Source organism: Typopeltis vanoorti, chromosome 25, assembly GCF_054136105.1.
Source record: "Typopeltis vanoorti isolate ZY-2024b chromosome 25, IOZ_Tvanoo_1.0, whole genome shotgun sequence".
Taxonomy (NCBI): domain Eukaryota; kingdom Metazoa; phylum Arthropoda; class Arachnida; order Uropygi; family Thelyphonidae; genus Typopeltis; species Typopeltis vanoorti.
Window position 1 is genome coordinate 63,357,440 of NC_143573.1, and position 25,432 is coordinate 63,382,871.

A 25,432-nucleotide genomic window follows, 5' to 3' on the forward strand; every position below is an offset into this window, starting at 1 on the left:
GGGGATAATGTAAATCCTTGTCTGACACTAGATTTAACATCGAACCATCTTCTTGCACATCCTTCAATTCTAACTGCTGACTTACTGCTTGATATAATACCTCACTTTCACCATATAACTAGAGTATTTTGAAGAGCTTTTCTCTTGGCACTTTGTCATATGCCTTTTGCAGGGCTACAAAACTTAAATACAGATCTTTGTTATATTCCCATGATTTCTCAACTATCCGTAGTAAAGTGAAAATCTGATCCCAACAGAGTCTATTTGGCCTGAATCCAGCTTGTTCTTCGCCAAGCTTCCCTTCCACAATCCTTCTCAACTGTTTCTCAAGTTATACTTGCATAATTCTTACCAGGACCACTCAGGAGGGAAATACCTCTGTAATTTTCATATTCAGTTGTATTTCCCTTTTTATATATATATGGGTACTATGAGAGCTCTACTACAATCCTCTGGAATTGGTCCCTCTGAACTATGTAGTGCAGCCACTTGAGCCTTGGTACTTCCATACTTGAGCATTTCTGGTCAAATATCATCTACTCCAGCTGCCTTTCATAATTCAGGCTTTTGATGGCTTTTTCTATGTCAAGTATGGATATGTACTCCTGACTGCATCCCTGTTGTTATCACTATGCTGTCACTGATCGTTTCATTTAGCAATTTTTCGAATAATTGCTCCATACTTCAAGAATATCTTTTCCTCCAGTTTTCATATCACTTTTATCATCTCTAATTCCTTTCAGCACTCTTTCCTCCATTTCTGAGCTTCTTCAACAACCTCTAGAATATCTTGCCACCATATTTATTTTCTATGTTCTTACCAAAGTCTTCCCATGACTTTTGTTTAGTTAGTTTTACAGTGTTTAGCTTTTTTATATTTGTCTCTGTATTCTCTAAGAGCACAAGCTGACTTATTTGCCAGGAACTTTTAATATGCTTTCTTCTTTTCCTTCACTGCCTCTTTAACTTCCTGTGTCCACCAAGGAGTTTTGATTTATTATCCTTACAGACAACCTCACCACATGCCTCTCTGGCTGAATCAATCAATGTTTTCTTCAGCGCTTGACTGAATCTCCAAGGTTTGATTCCTGTTCTCAAACTCTTTCATTTTTTCTTTGAATAATGTTTGTATATTTCAGACTACAGTTCACATCTGAGAGCTGCTCAACTTTTAATCGCTTTTAAACTTTCTTAATGTTCTCTTCAATATGAAATTCAATGGCGTTCTACTCAAAACTAAATGTAATGTTGGAGGTTTAATGGATTTTTTACAACACTCAGAAAGAATTAAAAAGAATTTAATACTTCCTATATTTCGTCCTAGTCACTAGGACATCTACGGGGATTACAAAAATAACTAATGTAACATAACACAAATATCATACAATACTAAGCCCAACCACGTGGGTGACATATAGGAAGTATTAAATTCTTTTTAATTTAGTATTGTATGATATTTGTGTTACGTTAGTTATTTTTGTAATCCCCGTAGATGTCCTAGTGACTAGGACAAAATATAGGAAGTATTAAATTCTTTTTAATCCTTAGTATTCTTAGTATTTTCCATAATGTAAAACCCATCTCCTAGGAGATGTATGATGTTATACATCATGGTGGGAGGTCACTATCCAGACCGGTTTCGATCTTTATTGAGATCTCATCAGTAAGTAGCAAGACCAAAGTATAATACTAAGGGTATACCATATGTATGTCAATTTACATACTTAAATTAACCGATGTTACAATTCATCCCACAAATTTTGAGTAGAGTTGAGATCAAGGCTGGAGGCCAGTCAAGTGTGGTAACATTCATGTCCACAAACTATGAGTTACAGTAGAAGCAGCCTGATGACACAGTGCACTGTCTTGCCAAAAGAGACGATGGTCAGTTCTATAGAAATGCCACAAAGAATTAAGCACTGCATTGTTCAGAATGTTCAGATACCTCTTGAAGTTCAGTACTCGTGGCATCACAGAGATCTGAGGTCCCAACCAGGAAAAACAGGACCATACCATCATACCACCACCTCCAAATTTCATAGTTGGGGGTTACACACTCTGTAGAGACTCACTGTCATCCACAACACCCATCTGCTCAGTAAGGGTATAATGTAATTTGTCACTCCATCACACAATTTTCCAAGCTTCCATGTTCCCACCACTGAAGATGATGCTGCATTTTGGTTTGGGTAACCTTTGGCTTGCATACTGCTATCCTACCATGGAAACCCATGTTGTGAGCCTTGGTTCTGAATGTTTTAGTGCAGATTCATGCCAGGAACTCTGTATTCAACATGTCAGCTGATGAATGGCAGTTTTTACATATTATCCTTCATAGCACCCTATGGTCATGTTTGGCGAGTGTGATGGGTTGTCCACTGCAGGTAGTGCTTGCAATTGACTTCCTACACTTCCATCTCAATATGGTGTCACTGATTGTTGACCGAATTTGTCAAAAATTTGACAAACAGACAATCCTGCAACATGGTGGTATCCTATCGCAACACCTCTTTCAAACTGTCAGTTCCCATCTCGCAGCCAGACAGTTTGCACTGACTTGGGAGCATCATATTTCTCCAATTTATACTGGCTACAAATATGTGACTAGTTACATGGCATGATGCACCTTGCACATGGTGGTATCTGTTGACTTCTTTCAAAGCAGAGTATATAGTGAAGTTACAGGTATGATTAGTAATTTCTTGTGTGATTGTGAGCAAGGAAATTTGTTGCTATTCCCTTAGAAAACTTAAGGATTGAGAGAAACATGTTGTGTGTTTCCAGAGCAAAATTTCTGTGAGGTCTGTTTGATCCTCTGACTGAAATATGTTAACTTCTGCCTTTGTAGATATTTTGTAATTAAAGTTGGGATATATGTAACCCAATGTTTTAAGATTTTGAATGTGTGTGAATGAGTAGAAGAGTCACTATAGTTTTAATATAATTTTATTTTAAAGGTTGTTATATATGTGTGTGTGTGTGTGTGTGTGTGTGTGTGTAACACTTTGTTAATAACATATATAAAAAAAAAGAAATTTAATTTGAAAATGGAGTAAGGAGCATACTAAGACACCAAATATAGGCCTGGGGAATTAAGGGAAAAGAGAGGAGAGAACACATGAAATTTACAGACAAAGAATACTGGTGGTTTTGGGCAGTAGATGGTGTTATGTGTAGATGATGGTAGCGGCAGTTTGGTGTAGATGGTGATTAAGTGGTGGAGACAGAAAGTTGCAGAGTAGTGTGTCCTCTCTAGATTAGTTATTGTTGGTGTCACATAATAAGATATTTACATTAAATGGCACAAGTTGTCAAGATTTAAATACTGTGGATGGGAAGCTTCTACACTGTGGATGGGAAGAAACCGATTAACATAGGATTTTTTAGACATTGTACTCTAAGAAATACATACGAGAGATTGTTCCCAAAGACAGCACACAACATATTTTAAAGCCAGAAAGCAACAGAAACTGAATATCTGTGCAAGATGTGGAGTGAATTGGTAAGACATTAAAACAACCTAATTGCTCTTTTCTGGACCAAGTATTTTTAGAGTTCAGAGAGATACCACCTCAAATGTGAGAACAGTATGAAATAGATGAAGATTTTTGATTTGTCAGGTTAACAGATGTAGTGCTTTCAGCAAAAGAGAAATCTCTACATTCTCTTGAATTTATTCACACTATCTGCACTTGCCTGCTCCAAAGGCAAGCCATTTCAATTACACACTACTCTACGAGAAAAAATTCTAACTCTCATCTCTTTCTTGACTTTACATTCATTCAACTTCCACTAATGTCTTCTTGTCCTCTCTCCACCTTCCATAAAATGAAAAATTCCACTATGAACCTTTCAAAAGTTTGTAGAGTTCTATCATATCACCACTTTCTCCAGTCTGCTAGCATCTGCAGTCCACAAATTCTCAATTCACAGTCTTCATTCCATATTCCAGATATCATCTTTAACACTTCCCCTTTGAACCCGCTTCACTGTATCTGCATTATCTCAGAAACCAGGAGACCAGATCTGCACACAATAGTCCAGATGAGGTCATATCAAAACCTTGTAAATGGGCAAAATAACTTCCTTATTCTTACATGTCAGTGTCTCAGCAATCTTGCAAACTCACATCCCTCATACACCACCTTTTGATATCCGTTAATCAACCAACCTTTTATCCAAGCTATAGTTTATAATCCAATCCCATATCCTCCAACATAAATAAGTTTTCCATGATGTATCCTGTCAAAAGCTTTAGCAAAGTCCAAAAGTATTATCATACAATGATAATACTTTTGGACTTTTCACTCTTTAGTATCCATTCTTATCTAATTCAACCATAACATCACTATAAAAGGTAATCAGATTGCTCAAACTTCACCTTTCCTTAGTAAATCCATGCTGTTCTTTGCAAAGTATATTCTCTGTCAATTAATTTCTGTATGCAACCTCTTTACATCTTTTTCAAACTCTTCACCACCATTCCATTTGATATTGACAGATCAACAGTTAGACCCATCTTTGCACCATTATTGTGCAATGCTTATATTGCAAATCCTTATCATACATTCTTCCACTCCTGTGGAATCTTCCCTCTATGCTGAGATGGAAATTATACAGACAGGTCAAAAGGTACAGCAGTTAGCTGAACACTTAACATCTATGCTGATTACTCATTGGCTCCTACTGGCAAATTTTTATTCAATTTATGCAACAGCTCTAATACCTCCTCCTCCTCAATACATCTGAGTTTCTACATCCATTGTAGATGTAGCATTGAAAACTCTATATTGCATATGCCAGGTTGATAGCATTTAGCAAAATAGGCACACTCATTAGTTGAACAATTTCTTCTGCATTGCAAGCCAATATACCATCCCATGTTCAGTAGTTATTCTTTTGAATTTATTCTTTCCTTTTCTTGCAACAACAGAATTTTTTTGGGTTGTCTTTAGCTAGTGGACTTGTTTCTTTTCATATTCACACTTAACTTTCTGTGAAATAGCCACAACTCATTTGGCCAGCATTTTATAATTTTCATAACTTCCATCACCCTTATGCACTTGATAATCATTCCAAATCAAATTCTTAAGAATCTTGCTTAATAATATTGCACATCCATTTTACTCCCACCCTGTTTATTCTTCAAACTCTAGGGATGCATTCCAATACTGCATTATTAATGTATTTTTTGATACTTCCCATGTATTGCCAATATCCTTGCTATCTAGCAACCGGTACCATGGGATCACACCCAGTATTGTCCTCGTGCTTTGTAGTTCAGCATGTAATCTTTTCTGAATGGAATATCCATATACCAAGTCACTTCCTAGGTCACTACAGCATGATCACTGCCACAACTGGAAACAGAACAGTCAATCTTTAATTGAACTCCGCCCATAACACTATAATCAGGTTTAATATTCTTTGACCTCAAGATCCTCCTGTCACATTATGCTTATAATCTCGCAGCAGCTCAATAAATTCAGCTTCCTCTTTTTCATGAGATTTCACTTCTACTCAATCAAAGTCATTCATGATGATTAACCTCCCGGTCGGCCAAAGTGGATGAAATGCTCAGTCCACCTTAGCATTTTCACAGATCAAAAGATGATCAGCATTCTGCCTTTTATCACATAATTACCCTCCTCTGCCATTAATCTCTGGCAGCAACTATAGAGCCGTTAGTGGATTAATTGTAATGTAAAGTATACCGTTTTACTGGGAATTCCCTTCATTGTCCTTCAATATTTTAACTTGCTGTTTGTTCAAGTTATTTATTGTCTATTCCCAAAGATAAAAACTAATTTCACATGTGTGAAAATAATTTACTCTGAAATGTTACCAGAGATCAGCCTCAGCAATGAATTTATTTAGTAATGGTAAATTTGCCATCTTTTATTTTACAAATTGGCACAGTGGAAGAAGACAATGTATTCTTTAATTTTAATGATAACAAACCTGAAATTATTTTTGCACTATTTTCAAATGCTTATATTGCAAATCATTATGTTAAATATTTATAAATTATCAAAAAAATAAAAATAAAAAATCAGTTAATGCCTTTTTATTCCCGTATATACAGGGAGTAAGCAAGGCCGTTTTTAGCCCTATCTAATTTTTTGGAGACTGAGTGGGCAGTTCAATCTCCACTGGTACCCAATCAGAGATGGCTGGCCCAAGGCTATCACTAATTAAGCTGCACATAGTGAAGAGAGACTGCTCTACAGGTGCTGCCATCTCGTGGTCCCTAACACTCGTATTTAATGTCGGAAATAATGTTGGTTCTACGGTCGATTTTCTTAAGTTTACGGGAAGAAAAACCCGCTTGCCCATGCCAGAGATCGACTAACTCGGGAACTGGTCGAAAAAAGGCTTGGTTTCAAGTCTAGTCGGTGACTAGAGGAAATTTTTCCGCACGAAGTCTTCCTTCGTGCAGCCAAGGCCGTGGTGTGCAAACACCACATTCACTGAGCTACACTGTTTCATAGTAATTTGGATCGATGTTGTAACTTTCATTATATCTCCGGAAATGACATCACATACAAGAGATAATTCTTGTATTTTCAAGCAGATCGGTGTTAGAGCTGCAAAACACCAGCTGCCTCAAAAGATATTGTCCTGTATCCTTTAATTATATGAATGGCTATAAGGCATTGAAAACTCTGTTTAGTTTTTGTCTGTTTATTTATCTTTGATTTTAGTGTACGTTTTCAGGCAGGTGCAGCATAAGATATCAGTGGTAGTATAGCACCGGTGTAGTGCTTCCAAATACCATTTATTGAAATAAATATGAACTTTTTTTTTTACTTTGCAAAAAATACTATTGTGGATTGTCACTCTGCAGTTTTAGAACTGAGTTTGTGTTTATGACCAATTAGTTCAAGAAAAATTCAAAATCTTTCTGATTGCGAATTTTTTAACATCAAGAATTTATATCCCAAATTATTTTGGTAGAAACTTAATTGGTTTCCCCTTTAGCTGAAAATTGGAACAGATTATTATTATTTTACTTTTTTCTGTAGAATGCTCATTCCAATAACATCCAATATTTAATCACTATAGAGAGGATATGATGAAAATATGTGAAACTTATCCCATACACTGATTCAAAACTTATGCTCATTTTGAAGATTTCCAGTTGCATTCCCCCCCCCCCTTACCTCCCACTCCAGGAACTGAATTATAAATTACTTCTAATTTTCTACTGGTTTGAAAGTTTTCACAGTGCTTTAAAAATATATTACTTCAATTTACTATTTCAATGAAAGAAATAAGGCAATAATTTTGTTGTTTGTTAAAGCAAAGTCTGATATTAGAAGTGCCTTTAAAAAAAAAAAAAAATCTATTTCAGTCACTGCCTTCTTTTCCATCAGTTGTTTGCTGAAATTATTATAAGTTTTACAAATGTTTCATGTTATATTTTCACTATATGAAATATTTATATCTATGCCACAAAAAAAAAAGGTTCAAGAGTGTTTGTTTTCATACACCACCCCCTTAAACAAATTTCCAAATATTACTACTTCCACTGATTGCCATTTCTGAAATAAGTATTCTGTCTTAAGAATACTAGCCAGTAATCCTATCTGCTTGAGGAAAAGGATGACAGTTTTGATTACTCTCACCTCTACTGAGAAATAAAAGAAAGAACACAAACGTACACAATAGCAATGTCCTATTTCATTTCTCAATAGTCTGACTGATCAGCAGACATCCTAAACAGAAATACTGATATTTCTTTACACACTGATACAGTAATTTATGTCAAAAGAATTTCTTAATTTATAATAATAATCACGGCTTCAATTTTATTATTGAAAACTTATAAATTATCTGATTACAATTATCTTCGAAGGAAAGAAAGAATGATTTGAATTTAATAAAAAAAAAAGTGCAGACATATTACAGAGCTGCTCAACTGTTTTGAGGGACAGGAGAAGTTATTCACCTATCCAACCTGCAAATATTTTGCATAATAATTTATTTTCAAACCATTCACAAGACATTTGAAAATGTAAATCACTTGGGGAGAATAGACACACATTTTTAATGTAAAATAATAGTCAAAGTATAGCTCTTCAAAATACCACATATCCAAACTAGCAGTAAATATATTTCTTTTCAAACGTGCAGTGATTTCTTTTTTCTCATTGCAAGAAAATACCAAATAATAAGAAGAAAATATGTGGGATCTTCTTTTTCATTGGGTGATTGTTTCAGAACCAAATGTTATTTGCAATTTATATTAATATTTATAGCTATTTTGCCTATTTTCTTAAGGAGTACTCCTCATATTACATCACTGGCTTTTTTACTCCAATTTATTTAAGATATTAATGATAATTTAAAGACATTATAAACAAGTGTAATTCAGAAGAAACAACAAACTTCTTAATAAATACCTTTGCGATTACTTTATGAAATAATTGTTTCATGAAAGCTTTTTATGAAACAAAGATTTTTAGCAGCACTGTAGTGCTGTTGGAAAAACAATGGTACATTATTGTTATTATGTGATGCCTCCAAAGAGTCCAAGGACTCATCGAGGGAGGATATTCTACTCTACAGCTCCCCATCTACCATTTAATCCACGATGATGGAAGTGGTGTTCTACTGCTGCAGAACACCACTACCATCATCGTCTACACACAACGAAATCATTGCCCACCACCACAATTGCACCCTTTGATTGGAAAGGAGATGGATTCAATTCTCATCACGGCAAGAGAAATCTTTATATGGAGCTTTTTCAATTGAAGATGAGTTAGCCAATCTCATATGAAAACAGCAGGGTTTTTCATCCTGCATATAAACAAATCGGCATGGAGAACACAGTTTACAGACAAAAAATACTGTTGGTAGTGGGCAATATGATGTGGCGTGTAGTTGGAAGATTAAGCGAGTATCAGAGATAATTGAGTTGTGTGCAGCAGAATAGAACAGAATAGAATACCCACCCTTGATGAGTGCTTGGAGGTGTGGAATAATAATAAACAGCAAGAATAGTAACTAGTAAATAATCAGGCAATATAAAAAAAAAAAAGACTGACATTCCTTTTATTAAGCTGATATAAGATTTATGTGCAATAAATAATAAAGATAAATGACAATAATTTTCCATTCGAAATCCATTGATGGCCTTTTTTTTAAAACTCAGATATAAATAAAATAAAAACATTTTAGAATGGAAATTATTTTTTCCTGCAATTAACAACAAACTATAATTATATGACAAAAGGATTAGAAATATAAAAATATGTTGTACATGTCTGCATATTATTATTAAAACAGGCAACTCCAAGGAGTCCTTAGACTCATCGAGGGAGGCCCTAACATCGTGTCAAGGACAACTATTCAACATTCACACAGTATCTATCATACTTCGCCTTGAACTCATTTACAGTCATGGCACCCACAACAGACTCTGGCAGCTCATTCGCCACTCTCCAAGTAAAAAATCTACCTCTAACACCCTTGCCCAGCTTCCATGGATGGCCCCTAGTCCTCCCACCACCAGTCCTATTCTCAAAAATATCTTCTGAATTAATCTTATAGAAACCCTTTAGTATTTTGAATGTCTCAATCATATTGCCCCTTTTCCACCTATCAGCCAATTTCTGCAACCTACAAATCTTCAACCTGTTCTCATAAGGTTCATTCCATAGGGCGCTAGTTTCTTCTTGAGATGAGTGAGCAAGATGATAGCAGCTATCATCTTGCTCACATCATCTCAAGAAGAAACTAGCGCCCAAATCTGGGCACAATAGTCCAGATAGGGTCTTATCAAGGCTCGATACAAAGGAACAATAACCTGTTTGTCTCTGCACGTCAAAGTATTTTTCAGCAATCAAGTGATTTGATGAGCTAATTTAGCTCATCAAATCACTTGGTTGTTGCGATGCGTCTCCTAAACTTCAACTACCTATCCACCAACACTCCCAAATCCCTGGCCTCGTCAATCTCCTGGAGTATAGTTCCACCTATGTGGTATACTGCTGCTAATCTTTTCACCCCAAATTGCATAACCTTACATTTCGCCACATTAAATTGACATCCATTCTCCTTAGCCCAGACCACCAATCTATCCAAATCATTGTGCAAAATTTTGACATCTTCTGCATTCACTATTGCCCTACCCAACTTAGCATCATCAGCGAACAAATGAACCGTTCCTCTCAGATCCTTTCCTATATCATTAATGAACAAATTAAACAGCCAAGAACAGAACCCTGTGGCACACCACTAGTCACAGTCCGTCTTTTGGACTCTACTCCTGAATAAACCACTCTCTAATATCTGTCCATCAACTACTCTCCTATCCATCTCACCAACCCTATATCCATCCCCATATGCTGCAGTTTACTAATTAGAATTCCATGTGGCATCCTGTCAAAGGCCTTAGCAAGGTCCAGTAGGATCACTGTAACCCATTACCCTTATCCAGTTCAGCCATCACTGTGTTATAAAACATGAGCAAGTTACTGAGGCATGATCTACCCTTCACAAAACCATGCTGTCCTCCATACAGTATCCCATTTTCATCTATCCATTCCTGAATTCTCCTCTTGACTATTTTCTCCAAGACCTCGACACCGATTCCTGATATGCTAATCGGTCAGTAATTTACAACATCAGTCTTGGAACCTCCTTTATGCAGTGGAACTATTTTCTCCTCTTTTCATCCCCTCAGGACTAACCCAGACCTGAGACTCAAATTAAACAAAATGGTCAAAGGCACTGACAATTCTTTAGCTGCTTCACGTACGACATGAGCTGGTATACCATCCAACCCCACAGATGTATTGAAATTGAGGTTTTGTAATAGACTATTCACCTCCACTTCATTCACCACAATTCCCATATAAACTAATGGTTCCTTCATTCCTGCAATGTCACCACCTGGATGATATACTCTTGCAAAGTGCTGGTTCAGTAATTCCACTATATCAACTGATTCAGTTACCTCCCTACCATCGGCATTCTTTAAAATCATTCTGCCGTATACATTTTTTCTTTTACTTGCAACATATCGAAAAAACTGTTTGGGATTCTCTTTAGCTTGCATGGCTAATTTTCTTTCATAATCTGCTTTTGCTTTTCTTACCACGCTCGTTACCCTTCTGGCCTGCGCTTTATACTGTTCATGTGCCTGCAGGTCACCTTACTCCTTAAATTCCCTCCACAGTTATTTCTTTTTTTGCAGCTCAAGCTTAATGGTGTTATTCATTCATTTAACCCCTACCTGATTTACTATTCGGACTTCAGGTATACAGTCAGCCATTGCCTCCTGCAAACACTCCTTAACTGCCTCCCATGCACTATCAACATCCAGCCCTTGTAGTTTTACATGCCATGGCACTGAACCAAGCAAACTCCTATGCTTGTCATACCTACCAGCCTGGTAATTCCACATGTACCCTGTCTTAATTGAAAATTCCACACATTTAGCCACCTCCCAAATCAAGCCCCTATGATCACTCTCACTAATTGGTGGCAACGTGGTCATATTCGTTACAGCCAAATTCTCAGATGCAATTACTAGGTCTAGCACTCTCTGATCCCTAGTATTTTCCATTACATGCTGTCGCAGATAGTTATCCCTTAATAACTGCATAAAATCCAATTCCTTCCTCCCATGTGTCCTTTCCTCCTCTTCCAATCAATGTTACCATAGTTGAAATCCCCCATAATAATTACCCTCCTTCCACTCATTGCTTCTATTTGCTTATGCATACTATCCCCACAATCTATTTCATCACCTGGTCTAAAGCAGCACCCAATTATATGTTTTGTTCTGCTAGCCTCAATCTCATACCAAATAGCCTCAAATGTGCTCTTTACTCTATCCAGCTATTCAACTTCTATTCGCCTTGGCTGCAGTTCATCGTCTATCATCAATAACACCCCTTCCCCCCCATTTTATTTCCCTGTCCCTCCTGAACACACTATACCCTTCACATTCAATCCCACTAGCTATATCATCTTCTGTCAACCATGTTTCCCTAATGCCAATAACCTGTGGCCTGGAAGAGCCAACCAAGGCAAACTTCCTTCTTGTTCCTAATACTCCTGGCATTAGTATACATGAAATGCAGAAGCCTGTTAGTCCCACCCCTTATTTTGATGCCTTATACTAACTATCCCATTCTGATTTGGTGTCCTTCGTACTTGCTCAGGCAAATTATACACATTCATACACTCAACTGCCTCCCTAAAGTCTGCATATCTACTCCCCCCTCCCTTAATAACTCTAGTTTTCCTGATTCTGCACATTCATTTCCACTTCATTCAACAACACGTTTTCAAGTCTCCGCACACCAAATCCATTCAAATATATACCATTCTACTTATATAAATCCTTTCACCCATCAAACTCACTCCACACGTCCATAAACTCCACACCACTCCTCTTGCATAACCTGCACAGAGTCATTTGCAATTATGGTCCTCCTCCTCATCTCTGTCATATTGTGGTAACAGACTCACTATCTCACTCTTTTCTTTTGCTACCTCTAGTAATTCCTTTAAGTCCTCTCTCATAGCCATTTTATCTCCATTTAAGCCATTAGTTCCCGTCACTAATATCATTTCTTTCACCCTCTGCTTTTGCACTCTAATACTCACATCCTTAATTTTTGCACCTGGTAAGTATGATTTTAACACACACTCTCATCTATTACAGCTCTTACTAAAGAATCTCCATACAACACTCACTCCTTCATTTCACTTACACTCATGATCATACGCTTATTTTTCTTATCATACTTTTGCCTTTCAGTAGCTGATGCGCTTTATATAGAATTTTGCAAACGTTCCACCTGTCGCTTCACACTGTGTATCACTCTGTGCAACCGTGCGATCTCATTCATTGCAACTAACTCATCATTTTTATTATCCATTCTGCATTTTTACCTTCATTCTCACTTTCAATGCCACTCTCAAAGCAAACTGGTACTCCATCACAAATTTCTATCATATCACTATTTTCTACATTCTGACTTTCAACAACGATATCACTCTCGCGACCTGAAACACACTTTAAATTCTCACTTTCCTTACACTTTCTGCACACACTCACTCCACTATCATTATCTAACCAAACGCCAACCACTCTCTGCAAAGCATATATCTCGCAGACATTGCACTGAATAAACTCCCTTATGTTAACATTTTTGAACAAAGATGCCAATTTGGTTGGCATTGTTTTCCTTCTTATCAGTGCCATGTGCAAGCTATCTGTCTTATCTATCAAAATACTAATTGAAATAATGCAGAAAACGCAAAATTCACACAGACACGCTAAGATATGAAAAGTAAATAATACTATGTAAGATTCAAGCAATATTGCTAATTATTATTCAAAATAACACTTATCTTTTCAGGAGCTCTCTACAAATACTACACACCAAATAGCCCTCTAGCGGCTAGTTGACAGCAAGTAACTGTAACTATTTGTTTCATGGGGAATATTATTCTGATCTTTTAACTATACTAGACGAAAAAATTTGTGAGAAAAGACCCGGTTTGCAGAAGAAAAAAAATCATCTTTCATCAGGACAATGCACCTGCCCACAGAAGTGTTTTTTGACAATGGGAAAGTTAAGGGATCTGCACTATGAATTGATGGAACATCCACCATATTCCCCAGATTTCGCTCCCCGTGACTTCTATCTATTTCCAAAACTAAAACTCTTCCTCGCTGGTCAGCATGTTTCTTCAAATCAAGAGGTGATTGCAGCTGCAGAGGGGTATTTTGCAGATCTTACTGAAAACCACTACAGGACAGGATAATGGCGCTGGAGCATCGCCAGAATAAATGTATTAGTCTTAAGGGAGATTATGCTGAAAAATAAAAATAATTTTGAAATTATAAATTCGTTTTTTTTTTTTCATTGCTAGGCCGAGAACTTTTCAGACCACCCTCGTATTAACAGTTTAATCCATTTAATAAACAGATTCACATCCAGGGATTTATCATCAAGACAATAAGATTACCAAAAAAAGACAGCTGAAGAGACCGAGTGAGAGAAATTCAAAACTAACATTTTATCTACAAATAAACAAACAGAATAATTGTGGTATGCATGGATGTAACAGTGTGTGTAAAATGTTATCTCACATGCACAGATACAAATCAGCCTTATGAATAAAACATGTAATATTAATGGGCCTACAGAAAAAACAAAAATAAACCAAAATCAGTTAATTCCTTTAAAGTTAATAAGTGCAATAATTTTATCTATTGGTGGTGGTAGGTTACTAAAATCTAATTAGATAACTCGCATCTTTTTTTTTTTTTTATTTGGAAATAACAAAAAAATGTTCTGTTTGCATATCTGGAATATGGCTATGTTTCTTCTTCAATGTCTCCTTTAAATATATATATATATATAAGTTTCCCTTCCTGTTTCCCTCTAGCAACTCTTCTGCTATCCTTGAGCACAAAAAGTGCAAATGTCTCAGCAATATCATCATGCTCATCGGTTCCTGACGTACTCTCAAGGATTGTATATGATGCTGTAAAAATAATCATAATTAAAATTCTGAATATTTTTACGTATTGTTTATGTTAGTATGTTTATTAGTTTTGTTTTCATGACACGCATTGTCGGCATTTGCGATGTGCCCGTTATGGAAATTGTTTTGTTAAAAGTGATATGTAAAGCAGTTCAAAATTTATGTACTTACCGAATTTGAATAGTTCTGTTACTTTAAACAAATTTTATTGTAATTTAAAATTATCAAAAGTTGTGTTTTATGAGAACATTCTCTTGTCGCTAACGGAGACAGAGTGTCAGCCATTATACAGTACTTAGTTTCTCGCTTGCCACGGAGTGCGCATGCTCGCCGAGAAGTTTGATAAGTGATTGACAGCTGACAAGAAAGTGTTCGGTATCTGAGTAACGGCTGTAAACAAGAGAGCGTTCGGAAGGAATTTAGAACACAGGCCAGCAGAAATTTAGGTTCGGGAGGAACTTAAGTTTTTATGTGACAGTCGGAGGAAAATTAATAGTATATTCCAAAAAAGGAATCGTGGAACTATTGAGTTTTAATGTGGAATAAGTATGTGGATAAAAAAAATAAAATATTGCTATATGCGTTTTAAACGGAATATTGGAGGAAACACTAATTGAAAGATAAATAGTAGATTCTGAAAAAGGAATTGTGGAACTGTAAGTTTTTTTTTATTGGAAGAGTTAAGACTGTCGATAAGCATTTAGTGAATAAAAGAAGAATTTGCTATTTACGTTCTAAAGGAATGTTCGAGAAAACTCTGATTAGGAAGATTAAGGACGCCGGATCTCACTATTATTTCTACTAAAAAGAAATAATAGTGAGATAGAATTGAGTTAGGAAGAATTATTGTGTGCTACATAAGTGATGAGAAAGGATCCTATAAAAATAAAGAATAAAGTCATATGTCTTTGGAGAAGGGCCTTGACAGAGAGAGAAACTGGCTATGAACATTTTGTGATTGTGCAAACAAAGTGTTTAGTCTAGTCTTAAGTGTAAGTTTAATTTAAAAAGGCCTTGGATCAAATTAATTTGTAGTTAGTTATGTAATATTTGTTTGAAGTGTATATATATTGTTTTTGTTTTATTAATGTGTTTATTTTGTATTTTGGTCTTGGGTCAGTGATTATTTGGATTCTGAAAGAAAGAGTTAAGATCATTGCACCAATTGGAGTAAACCCCTTGTGCATATAAAAACATATAGGTACACTTGGAATAAAAAAAATAATTGTTAGAAACAGAGATCATCTCTATGGTAGGATTAATATTAAGATAATATATATGAATATCTCCTCAATATAAAAATCCACCAATTATTAACAGTGCTATGAGAATACTGCACTGGCGTCCAAAAACTAAGAATGAACTATATTTTTTGTATATGAAAGATTTTCATGACTAATGAAAATGATTTTCATGATTTCAGCCAAATGTGGACATAAGTTTATTGCCAGGATACTAATCAATTATATTACACAAAAAGTGTGTTATAAATTCTGTACAAATTAAATTGCAATATGTTTTTGGCAAAATACAAATTTCTTAAGGACGTAGTTAAGGAATTAATGTAGTGCTTATGGAAAACCATGTGGAGAGACATTTCAGTATGGAAAATGTGTACCCCAAACTGCGATGCAGCTCTCACAATATTGTCCCATACTTAGCACTAAGTGATTCAGTTCTTGAGGCAAACTGGCCCACTCCTCCTTCAGAGCAAGAATAAGGTCTTGTTTGTTTTCTGGAGAGGAATTTCAAGCAGCAATGCATTCTCCCTATTGCATCCCAAGCATGTTCCATGGGGTTGAGATCTGGAGAGTGTGCTGGCCACTCAATTTGATTAATATCCTCTGTCTGCATAAGTATTTGCTCGTGTATGATTTGGTACAGCGTTGTCATCCATAATTCTTCACCTACAGCATCACAGAACAATCAAACATGACGTTGAACTTAATTGCAATATCATTCACTAGTCATAGTCCCTTTTTCTAGCACTTATAGCTCGGTGCATCCATTAAGCATAATGCCCCCTACATTATGTCCCCAGCACTACCTTATCTATCCCTTTCAAGAAACATTCTCATGATAGTAAGCAGTAACTTTTAACACTTTCACACCTGATGAAGTTCTGTCTAGAATCGGAGGAAAAACTACAACTCTCATCTGTAAGGAGTACGTTTAGTCCATTGGTATGTTGTGTTGTCCAATTTTTATGGATATAACACCACTGAAAACGTACTCTACAATAAGCTGCACATAAAGGGATGCAAACTACAGGCCTTCAGGTGTATAGATCTACTTGGCACAAATGTCTTTCAACACTTTGTTGAAATATCTGTGTACTTGAACGGAGCCAACTTGCAAGCTGACCTACCGTGGTGCTTCAATTGCATTTTGCTGTTATAACCAAAAATCTGTCTTCGTGCTCCACTGTGGAATAAGGGAAAATGTCTGGAACACATTCCAATGGTTTTACACACTGCCCAGAGCCTGGATACAACACTATGTGAGATTCCAAACTCTGGCAATATCAGTAATTCTGCAGTCTTCTTTAAACTTTCCAATAATTCTTCTCCATGTGAAACCATCTAGATGATGTCTCTGAGACATTACAAGACATCCAAGTTTGCAAGTTTATTTCTTCATGAAATGGCTTCTTTTAAACATAATTATAATTCTCTCAGCACAGCCTTTTGCCTTTTATCCTGTTAAGTGCTACCGTGTGACCTCTGTGTATGCAATTTAAAATTTTGAATATGTACCCGCTTTCTACTCAAAATCATCAGTTACACAAATTGCCACAAGTTCATTCGTCTGAATTTGTGGCTACAATCTTCAGAAATAATGTTTGTTCTTAGGCTTTTGGAAACAGTGTACATAATTAAGTTTACAGTACACTAAGTGAAGATACATATCAGGAAATTCATGATTATTATTATTACTAGCTTCTTGTCAAACAATATTCCAAATTAATTATTTGTTAGGTCTCCAGCTATACAGTGGATGTCCACTTACTGTGAAAAACTGGAAAATGTCACAGTAGACTTTTACAAATAATAAGCAATGGAGTTTTGCTCATTTTTAATAAAATTATCTAAATGTTACTTTACATTCCCTTTATGACAGTATTATATGTTTTTAAGGAAAAATATGTAAAAAAAAATTTTTTTTTACATATTTTTCTTAGTTGGTTTGAATAGTTCAAAACAGGCACAATTTGGGACCACAAATTTTTCTATATTCCTGTCAATAATTTCACATGTTTCTGTGATTTACCAATATTATCAATAGTATCACTGATGCTATAACTTTTCCAAAATTCTTTTAATGTCAGCTTGCTTTTTCCCTCAATCACTATGAAGTCTTGTTCAAAATTTGTGATAACATGCTTATCCACTGGTTGAATAAATGATATTTAAGGACAAACATTTCACTTTTATGAATCCTGGGAAATATTTAAGGACTAAACTATGAGTTGCATTATCGACAAATAAGAGCCTTTGTTTCCAAGTTCTTGTCTGAAGATATTGTTCTCTATATTGGTGGAAAATGACTGACAAACCAATCTTGAAAAATTTCTTAGAATTATGTCCTGGAACATACATTATGAAGGTTACCCTTCATAATGTATGTTCTTTTGGGCATCTTCCTCTAGAAGAGCATACAATGTTGATGAAGTTAAACACTTGGGATGGTGAATAACCTTGGACAAGTTCTTCAAAATTCCCCATAATTTGTTAGCTGCAGCATCACTGACTGATGCTACCTCCTTATGCCTTGTTGTTGGTTTGATCTCAATGTATTGTTAAAATACACTAAACCTAAACTAAAATTGGCAGTCCATCATTATTTGTTCAATATCCAAGTGGATACCTAGTAATGAAAAACAATAGGAAAGCAAGGGTTGAAGAGTGGGTCAGAAGCCCAATCAGTTCCCCACATTCATTACAGGTAGGTTATGTGAAGTTCCCCTTTCAATCATCTAGCTCAACCCTTAAGGTTGAATAAAAACACACACACACACACACACACCCATATATTTTTTTTAAGTTTTTTTTCCCATGTGCTGTATTAATTTTGCAAAAAATTTATAAATAAAATCAATTAAAATTCTTACAAGTAAGAAGTCCGGACAGCATCATGCATTCTTGATATACACTTGTTCACTCACAAAAATGGCAATAATAGTGTTTTATAAAATTTGCATAATCTGCAAGGGGTGTCCCCTTGAGGGAGCCATTTTTTTCTGTGCTCGAGTTAACTCGACTGTAGCAGTTAAAGGGTTAATATGATCTTATTAATTCAAAACTACAAATACATTCATAGCTGGCTCTGTACATCTATATGTTAACTATTTCTGTATCACAAAAACAGCGATACCAGCGACTACTGATGAAACAGGTTCTGGTTTCAGGTGGTATACGAAAGGCACATACATAAGTAATCAATACCTGTAAGAATTTTCTGTTATGCCTGGTAAAGCACTAGGTTATCTGACACCGAGGGCACAGATTTAAATTAATCTGTTACTCGTGTTACTAACTTATAAAATTAGTTATGAAGTCAATATTGCATATGAACTGGCTAATTCCCATTCGCAGCACTGCTGTCGTGCTAATGGCACTGGTAGTTTCTTAAGAGCTAACAGGACACAATCTCAAAACCAAACCATTAATGACAAGCAATGTAAAGTTTCAATAACATACGCTTTATCAAAATAAGCACATCTGCAGTTATTATAACTGATGAACTTTCACAATACTAATGTTAGCTTTCTACACACCAGACTTACTTTTCTGCCAACTATCATGCATACCTACTGAACAATAACTGACCTGTGCCAGCTTCCACTCTCCATGTTTTTTTTTTACTTTTGTGCAATGGTTCCTACATGCTCAATTTTAATTATGTAATGGTTCATGTTTACCCCTTATATTTTTTTGTTCTTCTTAACCAAGAAGAAGCCACTAGCATATGTGGCGAAACTAGTTGGTTTAATTATTTATATTATCATGACGTATTAAACCAAGTGTCAGTTATCTTTTGTCACATTCATTTTTTGGTCTAAAAAATCTACATACTCATCAGAAATAAATACACATAACAAGCACAAAAAATTTTACAAGATGATTTGCTACTCCATCAATCCCCATGTATTCTAGCAAACCTAAATGAATCACCTAATCACTGGATTAATCCTTTCATATAGCTATTTTATTGAGCTACTAAATGTATGCAGCCACTGTTTAACATTGGTTAGTTATTTATATTTTGTGAACACGTTTTTTTCACCCTTCTCATAATTTTTTTTTAAAATTATGTCATCATTATGTCTAGAGTTTATAGGATTCACATGTTATTTACTTTACTCAAATGTTAATTATCAATAATTTGTTTGCCAGTAATGAAAGTATTTCTATTCACACCTCGTTTCTCTTCCTTATTCCCATTCTAACATGGCTCAATGATGTTTCACATATTAACAAACATATGTGCAGGGAAGAGAGGAAGCATTTGCCTTAATTATTGTTTTTTTGATATATCCTGAAACAAATACATTAGTTCCCCTTCGGCATAGATTTGGTTACATTCAAAGCATCATCACGACATGTGGTGCAGCTGCTGATATGCAAGGACAAAATCACTGGGTGACACAGTGTTTTTACTCACCCTGCCAGATGGTTAGAGTGGCAGCAAGAAAGTCCCAATCGCCTCTCATTAGGATTAACTACCCTACTCTGATAGGACAGTTAATCCTATCGACAAAATACATTATGTGTGTTTCAAATGCATCTGTTCTTCTGGCTGGTTTGCCTGTTGTGGGATGAAAAATCCTGTCAACTACATATAAGACTGGGTAACTCTCCTTCAATTAAAAAATCCCAATAAAAATACGTCCTTGCATATCCTAAAAAGCTTCTTTGCATTCTAGACAGGATTCACACATAGGTCTTTCCAATCAAAGGGAATCACTGAAACTGGCTAGACTATGGAGGCTCTATTAAATCAGTTCATCATATAATTCCTGAAAAAGCTTCCAGTCTCCAATTCATCTCAGAGCAATTAGAATGTCTATAATAACTTCCAATTAAATTAATTGGAATTTCTTCTGAATATAAGATTTTTTTGGACCATAATGAGTTGTATTAATTTATATTATCATTATATAAAAATAAAATAAATACTACTGAAACAGCATGTTGTTCAAAAATCCATGTATAACTTTCAACTACTAATAGCCTGCTGTTGATCGGAAGCCTTAATGATAATATAAACAGTCGATTATCACATATATTGTATGTTATATGTATTATATACTGTACTCTTACAATAAAGTAAGCTAGAGAAAAGAAAACATTAAGAAAATCATAAGTGAAAATACATTTACAAAAATGTATACATACTGTATTTATTGATACTGTAAGTTTACTTCAGCTGTTTACAAGATGAATCATATGTGTCAGTACCTACACCAATATTGTCTTATATGATATAAAACACTGTAGATATGTATTACTAACACTAGATATTAAAAATGAAAAGATAATGTGAAAAAGAAATTTTTCATATTTATTTGCAAGAATTACGATTCGTGCATTGATAATGAAGAAGCAGCAATATGATTGCTTCATGACAGCCTAGCCCATACACTATGTATGATGTACAGGTCTCAGGATATTACATACATATTGCATAAAACAGCATAAAAACAATTGTAAAAATCATTAAAAGGGATACAATAGGTTGAAAGGAAAAAGTTTAAAAATACCTATACACTAATGAATCGTTATAAAATTTTTATTTTATGCTAATTAATTTTATGGTCTTATGATTTAATACTGCATCTTTATGGTTGTTTACATTTCTCTTGACTGTAGTTTTGAAATTTTAACTTTTTATAATAGATTGTGTATATTTTATAATAGTAAATGATAAATAGACTAGTACAGGCAACCCTCGTATAACGGTGTATTTATACAATGCGGTTTCGATATAATGTGGTCTACAAACTGTAGTAACCCTTGTTCAATGCGATACTTATACAACGCAGTTTCGATATAACACAGTTACAAATTGTAGTAACCCTTTATCTTTTCGTATATTTTTCGCCGTGTGACTTAAAAATCAAATTTTATCTTTGTTAAATTTGTGTCTGCTCGTATTGCTAATGTAGTAGAAGTAAAATTAAAAAATTAAAATTAAAAATCACAAGTGTGTTAATCTCAAGCTGAGCACTATTTTCTAGTGAGTTACATAATATGTAATGCTATTTTTATGTAAAAAAATTTATTTTTCTAGTAATGGCCACTAAAACTGCAACGAAAGGAAAAAAAATTCCATTTCGCTCGAAGAGAAAATTAAAATTTTCCTATGAAATGGCTCAACAAGTCCCCCCTACTTGTTTATTGGGCCAGCAAAAAAGCATGGGTTACAGCTAGCATGTTTGAAAATTCAGAATCAAGTGTTTTGTACCCGATGTAGAAATTTACACACACACAAAAAATAAAAAATAAAAATATCGACTTCAGAATTCTACTAATTTTAGATAATGCACCAGGCCTTCCAATAAATTTAAGACATCCAAATATTAAAATGGCACTTTTTTGCCTAATATTACTTCGCTTATTCAACCACTCAACAAAGGAATAATATCAACATTTAAGTCATATTATATTCGTCGAACGTTCCAATTAATTTTGGAAAAAACAGAATCTAATCCAAACTTAACACTGTCTCGAGTATGAAAACAGTTTACAATATTGAATTGTGTGAAAATTATTTCTCTGACCATTAAGGAATTACAATCCTCTACACTGACTGCTCTTGCTGGAAAAAAATATGGCCTGACTGTTCCAGAACAAAATTTCGTACTTCCAGTGGATGCTGAGCTACATCATATAATAAACATCACACACATTTTTGGTGGAGAGGGGTTTTGCAATATGGTTCAAAACGAATTAGTGAATTAACTAATGGAGAAGCAGATTTAAATAGGGATAAACTGGTACAATTAATAGATGACGTCGAACCAAATGGCTGGGAAAGTTCTGCCGAAGATTCTGATGAATCCGTTAAAGAAATTAGCAGGATTGAACTTAGCAAGAAAGTTAGGAAGTTATTTTATGGATAATGATCCCTCATTGGAGCACTCCAGATATTTGTCTCATGACAAATATCCAATTGTCACGAGACAATTGGATATTTGTTTAGCTATTATGAACTTAATAAAAAATTGCAGCATAGTGATAAGCAATGTCTTATTACTGACGTCTTGATAACTAAACCAGCCGAAGTATGCAATGAAAATTACACAAATGATGTCCAAGAGATTTCAAGTGATGATGACAAATGACCAATCATAAATAAAGAACATCTATTATTATTATTATTATTTTGACACCTCCAGGGAGTCCAAAGACTCATCGAGGGAGAGTGTGCCGACAGCATCGAACGATTGGCCCCCTTCCAACTACTAACCGCGCTCAAACTTACTTAACTGAGCCATTAGTAGCAGAGGCTCTACCAATCGACCAACCTTTGCCGGCATGAAATGCTATGAAATGCTATTTTTGAAGACAGTGATGACGATGAAAATATGCACTTTATTTTGCCTAAAACATTTATGCATTATGTGGAAGTTTGCATATACAATTGTAATTTTTATAAGTTTGTACGTATGTATGTATTTGTTTCACAGTTTATGTTTTCTTAACTTACATGAATAACTTGAATTAAATAAACATTTTTTTTGTTGGACATGCCATTGTTGTTTATATAATAAAAAGAAACGATTTTGGAACATAACCCTACTTTTTCTATGTGATCTGAGTCTCGCATAATGCGATTTATATAACATAGCATTTCTATGGAACCTAACATCCGCGTTATACAAGGGTTACCTGTATCTACAGATTTTATGCATTCGTGACTTACCTAAGTTTTCTTAATGTTTTCAATATTTCTAGGCTATGGGGTTGGTCTGTAGGTTTTTTCAAATTGTAAAAAATATCCAAAAAATTTTCCAATAGATTTATTCAAAAAAATCTGCATATAAGTGGATCTGCACAGTTCAAACCGACGTTCTTCAACTGTAATGTGACCATGGGCAAGGATACTGTCACATGGTATTTGCATTTAAGCATGGAACCACTAATTGCAATTTATGTGTACACAACAGTTGTTGACAGAGGATTTATGTAAGCTTCAATCGCTCTCAATTTATGCTAATCTCAGGTATGCATCCAAAGCAAGTGAGTGTGTGTGTTGTGTGTACATGCACATCTATTAATAAACTGAGGTAAATAATCAAACATGTGCTGAAGTATGCGTTTCTGTCTAGTTCATCTGCTTTATATGTAGGTGAGGAAGGAACTAGTTTCTAGGAAGGAAAATCTTTCCACCACTGATTGAGGCAAGTGAACTCACTTAGTAATATCACAATACTTTAGGTTAATTGTGTTGATAGAAAGCTTGTAATAACATAAACCCATTATCACATAGTACTGTCATAATAACCTGTATATCCCTTCAAGTACATACCAGGAATTTGATAAGATGATGACTTGTGTTATGCTGAAAATGAAGTATATTTCATGTTATAACAGAACATTCAGAAACAGTAACAATGTGATTTAATCTACCTCCTTTTTTTTCGATAATTTTAACACACTTATCATCATCCTTCGGACAAGTTATGGCATGATGAATCCTCCAGTCAAGATGATCACCACATCCTGGTTGCGAACTGACACAGCTATAACACCATAATTCACTCAAACCTGAAACAAACAGCATTTGCAATAAATTTCCAATTCAGACTTACAGAGACCATTCTCTATCTCTTACATAACTTTAAGTTAACATTTTGAAAATTAACTGGCAACACAACACATCTGATATACGTAACTTCGAATACTTGAATATAGGCATAATGTCTGTGCTTACCAATAAAAAATCTCATACCTTATTTTTAATGACAACTCTAAACTATTTAACTATTACCCTGCCCAACTTTGCAACATCAGCAAACAATTGAATATCTCCCTTCAAATTATGTCCTATATCATTTATGTATAAATGAAATAAGCAGTAGTCCATGCACAGAGCCTTGCAGCACACCACTAGTCACTCACTTTCTCCGAGATTCTGTTCCTCCATATGCTACTTTTAGGTATCTGTCAATATCAACCATCCTTGTATCTATATCACCAGTCTCCTATCCATCCTCATTTGTTGCAGTTTGCATAACAAGAGTTCCATGTGGCATCCTGTCAAATGCCTTTGCAAAATCCAGCAGTATCGTCATGATGCCATTTCCTTTATCCAACTTAGCTGTCACTATTATAAAAAGTAAATTACTAAGACAGACTGACTCTTCACAAAGCCATGCTGTCCCTCATGAGTATCATGTTCTTATCCACCCATTCCTGAATTTGCTTGCTGACCAACTTTTCCAGTACTTTTACCACCACTGCTGAAATACTGATTGGTCTATAATTTGCTACCAGCCTTATATCCTCCTTTATGCAAAGGAATTATTTTTTCCTGCTTCCACTCCTTTGAGACTTTGTCAGGTCAAGACTTTAATTAAACAGCCTAGTCAAAAGCACTGCCACTTCCCTTACAAATTCTCATAAAATGCAAGCTGATATCCCTCTAATCCCACAGCTGGATTTGTATCAAGATTTTGCATTATCCTAAGTACCTCCAATTCATCGACCTCTGTTCTCACACCCTTATAAAATTATCATTCAGTAACTAGACCACTTTATCTGCTTCTATCACCTCCCTGAAATACACTATTACTATGAAAACTTGGTAAACATTTACATATTACATGTATTATATAACCAATATTAACATTATATTAGTAATAAAATATTTTAATGGTAGTTTGTCAATTATATTTTAAATAATT

At 35.0% G+C, this 25,432-nt stretch overlaps 1 protein-coding gene across 2 annotated transcripts in view; it reads right to left on the reverse strand.

The window, feature by feature from the left end:
* The window catches only part of crim (QVR superfamily protein crim), a 65,766-nt gene that overhangs the window by 28,621 nt on the left and 11,713 nt on the right, over window positions 1–25,432 (reverse strand). For both annotated transcript variants that reach the window (XM_090414609.1, XM_090414608.1), the window contains exon 2: window positions 24,156–24,293. In XM_090414609.1, coding sequence (XP_090270735.1) covers window positions 24,156–24,293 — 138 coding nt within the window. The remainder of the gene's footprint in view (window positions 1–24,155; window positions 24,294–25,432) is intronic.